This window comes from Microtus ochrogaster, chromosome 2 (assembly GCF_000317375.1).
Source record: "Microtus ochrogaster isolate Prairie Vole_2 chromosome 2, MicOch1.0, whole genome shotgun sequence".
NCBI lineage: Eukaryota > Metazoa > Chordata > Mammalia > Rodentia > Cricetidae > Microtus > Microtus ochrogaster.
Genome location: NC_022010.1, coordinates 8,830,066 through 8,839,582, shown reverse-complemented (window position 1 = coordinate 8,839,582; position 9,517 = coordinate 8,830,066). Strand labels below are relative to the sequence as shown.

Here is a 9,517-nt window from a genome sequence, read left to right as displayed (position 1 = left end):
ACCTTTGTGCCACCTAAGATTTAGCCACAAGCTGAACGGTCTCTTGACAGAAATAAAGTCAGCAATGACCAGATCAGATAATCATGACGCTTGTCAAAACCCACCCAGCTCTGATTAGTATGACGACCGGGGTTAGAGAGACCTAGGACTCCCCACGCCGTCCCCCTTCACTGCAGATGAAGTGACCAGGAAGGGGGTCTGGGTCATCCCAGCAAGCTGCCGTCTGAATTTGGAGACGGTTACATTGAGAGTAGACAATGAAGGGTAAGTCCCTTCAAACTTATTCTAGCTTTGACTGTTGCCAAGGCCCGGGGCTCACCCATTTTGAGTAAGATTTCATGTGGGACAGGACAGTGACTAAGCCTCCAAAACCCTAGGTTTTCACCGCAGATGCTGTGCGCTTAGCAGGACTTACTTGCATGTGGCATGACAAATGGCAGACTACTGTCACTGGCCTGTCAGGAGAACAAGAGGGAAGAGGCAAACAGACATGTAACTCGTCCTAGGGGCTGTTCACACATGTCCCAGGGCAAAACATCAGATATGACCTGCTCAAGACAGGCAAGGACCTAAACACTAGGGTACCTGTGCTGGCCCCTGTGGTGGATGATGACATAACAGGGCTTAGGAACAGCCACTGGGGTAGTACACACACCTTACAGGCCAGCACTGCTCCTTCTGTGACATGGACACTACATACACATGAGCAGTGTGAACTCAGTACAGAGAGAGGGTGGGAGGGAAAAAAGACGCTCAAAGTTTCAGTAATTCAATAATTTATTCCTCTAAAAAAGTGTGTAAAAGTATATAGCTCTCATCCACAAGGTATATATGAATGACATTTAAAATGGAGGCCTTTATCATTGTTTCTTTTTATCAAAGTCTTTAGTGTATTGAACCAGCGCTGTGCTGTAGTTCTTAAATGAACAACACATATTTTTTGTATTTTTTCCAATTGTCTGCTATATATAAAAGAAGCTCACTGCAAAAATGCTTGAAGGAAAAAGGAAACAAAAAAATCAGAACTTCCCAGAAATGTACAGCTTTTACATTTAAAAAAGGCTCTGAAATATACATACAGGCATGCTGGACAAGCCCTCCCTGCTCCCCTCCCACCTCCCCATTTCAAACCATGGTAGGAGTTCTGGTTTCTGCAGAACTTTCAAAATTAAAAATTAAAAAAAAATAAAATAACTTCTCACTCTGTAGCAAATCCAGGGCTTGTACATTTCAGATTACTTCTGTAAAAAACTCACAAGTAAAATAATGCATATTTAAGGGAAATATTATACAGACTTTTTCACACAGAAGTACATAATAAGATTTTTTTTTAATCTATTGCCATTCATTTATTTTTGCACAAAAAAACGTATAAATATGTCACCAGCCTTTCTTAACTTAAAAACTTAAATAAAAGACACCAGATGAAAACTACCCTTTGCTGCCTTCTTTTAAAACTTTTTATAGTGTTTTTCTGGGGTTTTTTTTTGTGTGGTTTTTTTTTTTCATTTTTTTCTTTTTCTGTGTAGAGTTGGGTTTCTAGGGAAGAAAAGCCCCTGCAGTAAAAACAGTCCATTTAAAAAAAAGAGAGAGAAAGAGAGAGGTTCAAAGTTCTGATGAATTCTGAGAAAAAGCAACCCCAAGTGGTAAAAGACTACAAACATCTACTTTACAGCCCATCTTCGCCAGGGTGACTTTATACAAGTTTACATCCCCATCATCTCACGTTCTCAAAAGGCCTTGAGGGTTTCCTCTCTGATAAGAAAAAATAGCACTGCAATATTTAAGTCAATTTTACACTGTACACGTTAGATACAAATGGTTTGATATATCAGATTTTTTAAGCTATACATTGGAAAGTCCCCCCCTCCCCCAGCTGGTGGGACAGAGAACAATCACCCATTTACAAGTTATTTCTCTGCTTTCACATCCCCACCATCTGTTATGTAATATAATGTTTTAAACGTTAGATTATCTCAAGAAAAATACTTTTACAAAATCATATCAATTATTACATTTTCCTTTTTTTCTTTGTTAATAACCAGGACATGAAAGTCTCTTGGAAGAACTTAGTTTGCAGGACTCTCCCATGGAAGTCAGGCTCACTGCCCATCAGGCAGCTCTGGGAAGCCAGTCCACATCACCACCCACAGACAGAAACATATGACATAAGGGCTAGAAACAGGGCTTCAAAGTCAACCCTAAGGTCTGGGAGGGGGAGTCAAAAATACTTTAATCAGCTGTTAATGCTTTAAAAAGACATTGTTTTTTTAAAAGTCCCACACAGAGGCTCAGCTTCAAGTACTGATTTAACGGTTGAGTTGAACTATTTGTTTCTTTGAAATGATATTCCTATGGTCCAGAAGAAAATTCACCATGTTTGTAACTGGTTTTTGTGATATGTACAAAAGTCCCTTTTGATCTAATGAAAGGAGAGACCTGGGTTCTATAAGATTCTCTAGAAAAGATATTTATTTCCATGTGACTGTATAGAGAAGTGATTATGGTCCTTGCCGCCTCCAGTGCGGGGCTGAGCCTGACTGCCTTCGTAGACAAGTGTAATCCAACAGCACAACACTTGGAACCCTGGTGGTTCTTACCAGAATCTACTGCTGGGTGGTTATGACTGCATTGCTTTTCCGGCATGATCTCCCCAGTTCTCACTCCTTTTCTGGCTTCTAGGACAGAGGTATGTGGTCAGAGAATCCTATGGTGGGTCTCAGTGGGTTTCAGCTACTATACCTGGTCCTCAAGATTAGAAAAAACAAAGTTGCAAAAACCTTACAACAAAATTAAAAATAAATAAACAAAATGCAGCTGTCTCCAGACCTCCTGTGTCTACAAGGGTGTGTGGACAACCAAAGCCCTCCTGACAGGCTGGGGAGGCGGAGACCCCAGTACTAAACCTGTACTGGATGGAGCTGGTTCGTAGTTGTGACACGTCCCAGGTTATGGAGTCCAGGTGCCCCACAGGCACCCACCATTGGCTAGAGGATTGCATCCAGAGGGCTGGACAGCCTGACACTGACAGGCTGACCGCAGACGCTTGTGCAAAAGGACAGTGTCTCTTCTGTTTCCCTCTTCCTGGTGACGGCGGGCTGCACACATCACACATTGGCTCAAGTCACTTCTTAAGGAAATTTCCAGGTCCTCATGAAACACGTCAAGGAGTCACTGTGGCACGAACACTGCAGAAAGAGCAAGTGCCTGCTCAGAAGGCGTCACAGTGCAGGGCTGTAGGGAGTGCTCTGGAAAAGGCCGGGCATCTGTAGACTGGAGCTGGCTCCTTGGCCAAGGCTGCAGGAGAGCTGAGGCAGAGGGACCCGCTTCCTGGTTAGAGCATGTTCATGATGGCGTTGTACAACTGCGTGAGCACCACAAAGTGGATGGGAAGGCAGGAAGTGCGGTCCTGGGTGGCCGGATTGCACGTGAGCCAGGATAGGGCATTGTACTGCTCCAGAACAAACCTGCCAGGGAGAACACACAGATCAGCTTCTGGACCACTAGGTTTGGGGTGAGCCTGGAGGCCAGTGCAGCCCACCTTGCACTCCTTCACACTGCACTGTCTAACTATGGGGGCCACCAGGGTCACTAAACATTAAGATGAGGCAAGTCTGAACGGAGACTGCTTCATGTTGGCTAAATGCCAAAATAATACATTGGCAATACTGAACTGAAAAATGTACCAAATATTTCACCAACATTTGGCTTTAACCAGTTTCTCAATGTTAATCTGTTGTGGTCACTTGAAAAAAAAGTGTGGCGGACAGGGTCTACCCAACTATTCTAGATATTTAGTACATGACCTGAAACTCGGCTCACAGTCTTAGCTAGCCACCTGAACACTGGGCTTCTGGGCATACAGCATACACTTCACCCACTACAAGGCCCCTTGTTCTGTGTTCCAGAGAGCCTGGAAACCAAGATCTTACTGATGAGGCTTCTGCCTGTGAGAGAGCACGAGGAAGAGCTCTTGCGTCTTCTCAAGGCACCTGACAGCTTTTGCTTGTTTTAAGATCTGGTCTTGAATCTGGGAAGGTGGCACAGTTAATGATATGAGAACTTGAATTTCTGCCCAGGAACTGTGTAAAGCAGGGCACAGAGTGCACACCTATAGTCAACAGTGTGGGTGGGATGAGCTCCAGGCTAGGCGAGACCCTGTCCCAGAGTAAGGTGGAGAGGGACTGATGACAATGGCTGACCTTGAGCATGTACACCCACGTGCACAAAGCCACAGGGTCTCCTGTAGCCCAGGCTAGACTCTGGTTTTGAAGTCAGTAAGTAGCTGAGGATTTGACCTCCTGCTTCTTTTGCCTTTTCCTTCCAAGTTCTGGGATAACAGGCATGCACCGTTATACCAGACTCACAGCGTAAAATTTTATGTGGTGCTAAAATCAGCAAAAGAGAACCCATGCTTCTGGGATGCATTTTGCAACACAGAATTTATGTTCTAGTCAGACACATGTATCTATCTATAGCAGGGAAGGTTAAAAAGTGTTTTCAGGTAAAACAGTTCCAGACACTGTCTTCCAACTGTCCCTGCACCCAGCCCTGACACTTTCATCGCCTTTTTGGAACAGGAAGGGACATGTCCCATGCACTTGACTGTGTAGTGAATGAAGTACAAACACTGCCTGTCCCAAGCAGCCGTGTCCCTGTGAGCATCGCCTGTACTAGTACACTGAGGGAAGCAAGGAGGAAGGAGCATCACCTTAAAACATCAGATGTGGTCTTGGAGTCCAGAGGGTGTGGAGCCCGCTGGGAGTTCCTGGCAGGAAGGAGCTCATCTGTCTGTGCTACGGAGATGTGGTGATGGAGTGAAGCCTGTGGGGGAGAGAGAGCATTCATGCCCAGGTACAGAACAACAGACAGGAATCACCGAGACCCCGGAGTCAGACTGCTATGTGCCCAAGTGCTCCAACTGCTCAGTAACCTCCTGTGATGTAGCACCACATCCTAGAGTTAAGATCAAGGCCAGATTCAGGGGCCTCTCTTCCTGGTTTAACTAACTTTGTTTGCTTCTTTAAAAGAAATACTTATTTTGTGTGTGCACACATGTGCACATCACAGCACACACAAGGGTCAGGAGACAACTTGCTGGAATCAGCCCCCCTCTTCCATCACACGGGTCCCGGAACTGAACTCATGACTTAGTGAGTCCCCTCACCAGTCCATCTGTAACATAACAGCCCATCACACAGAACAGTTGTTCCTATGCAAAGCTGTGTGCCCTGCCACCAAAGCTGAACAAGGGCCACTACCAGTCACTCAGTTTTGAGTATTTTCCCCTTTGGAATATTTTAAAAAGCAAAACCAATTGTTGTATTATTTCCCTTGTAAATTTAGGAGGTAAAGCTTACAGATAAGAACTTTTAAAAACGGTAATATGTATCATACACAATAAAAAATTCCTTTGTATCAACTGATAGGTTACAGACAATCTCCCCTGGTAATCTTGAAACTTCCTCTTCCTTCCTCCAGTCACGGGCCAACCTGGTGTGTGTTGGAAATGAGTAAGGAGTGTCAAAGGCTCTGCAGTCCATGTGGCTGGTCTGTCCTGTGGTTCTTTTAAATACTTTCTACCTTTCAGATTCCTCACAAACCGCCTGTTGATCCGGAGGCTCAATTATGGGTGTATCTCCAGGGTGGGTGGGGCAGGCAGGAAGACATCTACGTCACTTGAGCGCTGAAGACTTGAGTGGCAGTGCAGCAAAAGGCATGGTTGGCTGTCCCAAGGCAGCAACGCAGACTAAACTGTGTGAAGCGATGGTCCATTCCTATCATGCTTCATCTTCAGGTGAGCACCCTGCTCCCACACCACCTTCCATGCACCTAGCACAGAGTGACAATTCACTGTGTCCTCTGGGGTCACACTGTGTCTGCCACCTCTGATTTGGATGCCAACTAACAGTCCAGTCCTGGGGAAATTCCTTGCTTTTATGGCCAACAAAATGTTATCAGCTACATCCTGAATATTTCTCACTTTGGGTCTGGAACCAGTCAGTTCTTCAACGAGCTCAGATGTTTTGAGCAATAAGTAAAAATTAGTAACTACAATCACTGCAATGTGGGTGTTTATTGTAGCCAAGCTGTTATTGTTCCCAGGTTTTACAGAAGAACAAATGTAAAAATTACAGATTTCCATGACTTGTGGTATTACACGAAGTCCTGAGAAACGCTGCTTTTACTCCCAAGTGTTTAGATCCCCCCTTCCTTGTCTCTGGGAGATACAAACATCTCACAGGTTACTACTGCAGGATCACCTCCACGCTGCAGAACAGGCACACAAAGTTTGTCCTGCTGAGTGGTGGATACCCAACGATGCACTATGTGGTGAGGCTGCACAGCTGGTTCAGTCAGCCTTACTGATGGGCATTTAGTTTTTCCTCATCTTTCACACAGCCATCCTGTTTGCATATTCTGAGACAGTATTGCTGTGCTATTCAAGTTTGCTTCAACTCACAACTCACATAATCCTCCCACCTCGGCTCCCTTCCTAGCTGGGCATGGGCATGTACCAACTACATTTGCCATTTTTCACTTCTGCCAACACAGAGACTGCTGGAGGTGGCTGTGCTGTGCCAAACGGGGAGATCAAGGCTGGTATTACTCAGGACCCTCCTTTGCCAGGAGTCCTCTCCAAGGTACACTCTCAAACCTGTGTCTCTTGCCAGCCTTCAGGGTGAGGAATGGATTCCACTCTAGGCTCTTTCACGCTCTTCAAGTTTGGGGTCCTGTTTTAAAAAGCCTTGAGCTCTGGATCAATAGGTTCCAAAAGCCATGCAAGGAGAACAACCACGGAAGTGAAAGGCACGACTGACCCCGACTCTGCTTTCTGGAGGATGCTGCCAGTGTGCAGTCAAGCAGGACTGTGCTGCAGGCCATGGTCAGCCGCCAGGACTGACTGGGAGAGTGCCAGGCTGAGCCACGTGTTGCTTCTGCACTTATGATGGTCCTGATCACCTCCTGAAGTTAATGTGGACTCACTTTTTTTTTTTTTTTTTGTTTCTCGAGACAGGGTTTCTCTGTAGCTTTGGAGCCTGTCCTGGAACTAGCTCTTGTAGATCAGGCTGGCCTCGAACTCACAGAGATCCGCCTGCCTCTGTCTCCCGAGTGCTGGGATTAAAGGCGTGCGCCACCACCGCCCGGCTTGGACTCACTTCTTAATAGCAGGTTTGGGTTCCTCTCCTAAACCCACTCTCCAGTAACTGTATCTCCTCAGAGTATCCTAAACCCACTCTCCAGTAACTGTATCACCTCAGAGTATTAAGTGACAGGAGAGAAAGGAATACAAAGAGACTGTGGTAGCTAGCAGGAAATTTCTAGTTCAACCTAAAGAAAATATGAGCCCATGATTCTTCTTAAACTTCAGAAAGCATCAAACCAACCTTTAGGAAGAGAGGGCACTGGTTCCGGGCCTGGGGACACGATGACCAAAACCACTGCGGGAGGTTTTCAGCTTTGGCAGTTGACACAAAATACCCAAGGGCCAGTGGCTGCTGCTTGAGCTCCTCCGGGGCCTCCCGAGACAGAAGTCGCTCGCCCTGGCTCTGAAAAACAAGGCCCAAATCACAATAAGCACCGTCAGGAGGTAACCATGGTTTTCCCCATGACTCTGGTCACTAGTGATGGTCTCCTGCCTGCATATCTCCCACCAAGTCCCTGGCAGCTGAGAAATATGACAGGAAATACACAAGTCTCTGCAGCCATCTTAGGCACTGACAAGATCATACCATCCTGACAAGATGGGTACACTGGTGCTGGGACTTTATGCTACAGCACGCTGAGACAGGAGAACCTAACATCCTCAGCTGCTTTTTCGCCAGAATCCCTAGAGCACACCTGCTCTCCATCATCACTGGGATGAGAACTAAGTGCCATGCACCAGAATGCACAGGGTAGCAATGCTCCTGGCACTGTGTAGAGTTTGGAGTGCCTTACTGCAGCACTTTCCGCCCGTCAGTGGCTATCCAGAATTTAAAAGGTGCCTTTAGCACAAGTAATAGTAAGTGATCAGTTGTTTCTGGATGCCTTCTATTTAGAGAAAGAAATGATCTTTAATTACTTACTATATCAAATCCTATCAACTCTGATTCTGGACAGAATAAAAAATAAAAATATTTTTATGGCCCAAGAAAAAAAGCAAAGTCGGGATATAGCAGTATATGTACACACATATATGTGCATGCAATCCACACTCTTAGGAGATAAGGACATTAAGGTAGGAGGATCAGACTTCAAGGTACAATAAACAATAGCCTTTGCTGTCACCTTGAACACACAGTCCTACTTAATGACTTAACTCGAGATAAACTGTCTAGAAAAAGGAAACGCTCAAGAGCTTCTTGGAGTCACCAGGCTGAGGAGCTCAGCACTGAGAAAGGCCACCTGACTAGTTTCGGGATAGAACTGTTTGCACGCAACATCCAGGCTCTGAGAAAGGAAGAGCACACAGGCACCTCCATTAGATAAGTCTTTATGAACTAAGATGAACTACAGCAGCAAACACATGACTAGGGCTCACTGCAGATCACAGTGAACCAAGTCACAGGAATATTCATTATTCCTGTGTCAGTTTCTGTCAAAATAACCTCCAGTAAACAAGCTGCTTGTCACTCTCTGGTCATCAGTCTAAAGGAAACCTAGACATTTACCATCTCATCCTCACTGAGGGCACTGCACAGTCCTGTCCCTTCAGTTGCTCCACGACTAAACTAAGTGCTAAGCCTTCCTCTGAGCACCCGTAAGTGACTGCAGTGCTGGCAACATGGTCCTGTCTAGGAGTCAGTGGACAGAGGGCTGCTGCACTTACTCAGGGCAGACACCAGACAACAGATTCTCAGTGACCTAATCTCCCAAGAACCATTATTAGAAGCACAGCACAACCATGAGGCCTTTGTCCTGCTGGCTGGGACAAAGCTGACATGAGCTATGGGGCAGCCTTTGACTTTAAACCCTTGTTAGTCCAGGGCATTTAAAGACTGAGCTAATGTTGAACTCTGGCTTCTTCACTAATTTGCAGCAGTGATCTAGAGACGTCTGTAAACTATGCAGTGGTGGCTCTCGATGTCTCCTTTCAGGCTGCTGCCAGCAAGACCAGGACGGTGCAAGAGAAACAAAGTGGACACAAACCACGGAGGCTCCTCGCAGGCACGTGCTGAGCAGCAGCTCTGCCCACCTCTTCTTATTAAAGCCACTATCTGGGAAGATGCAAAATGCTAAGAAAAATATTTTTTCTTGTTCAAAACCAAAATCATACAGCCCCTCTTGGGGAGGTTGGCATGGACAACATGTGCCTATGGTTTCTCAGCCTTTCAACTTCCCTTGTCGCGGGGCTGGAGAGATGGCTCAGTGGTTAAGAGCATTGCCTGCTCTTCCAAAGGTCCTGAGTTCAATTCCCAGCAACCATCTGTAATGAGATCTGGTGCCCTCTTCTGGCATACAGGTATACACGCAGACAGAATATTGTATATATAATAAATAAACTTCCCTTGTTGCCCAAAACCAAGGAAAACTG

The 9,517-nt window shown here is 45.8% G+C and overlaps 1 protein-coding gene across 2 annotated transcripts in view; it reads right to left on the bottom strand.

Moving 5' to 3' along the window:
* Nucleotides 1-765: 765 nt before the first annotated feature.
* Nucleotides 766-9,517, bottom strand: part of Med13l (mediator complex subunit 13 like) — a 243,548-nt gene continuing 234,796 nt past the window's right edge. For both annotated transcript variants that reach the window (XM_005344347.2, XM_013349494.2), the window contains exons 29-31: nucleotides 7,389-7,550; nucleotides 4,712-4,824; nucleotides 766-3,467 (exon numbers count right to left, since the gene is read on the bottom strand). In XM_005344347.2, coding sequence (XP_005344404.1) covers nucleotides 3,335-3,467; nucleotides 4,712-4,824; nucleotides 7,389-7,550 — 408 coding nt within the window. In that variant the 3' untranslated portion in view covers nucleotides 766-3,334. The remainder of the gene's footprint in view (nucleotides 3,468-4,711; nucleotides 4,825-7,388; nucleotides 7,551-9,517) is intronic.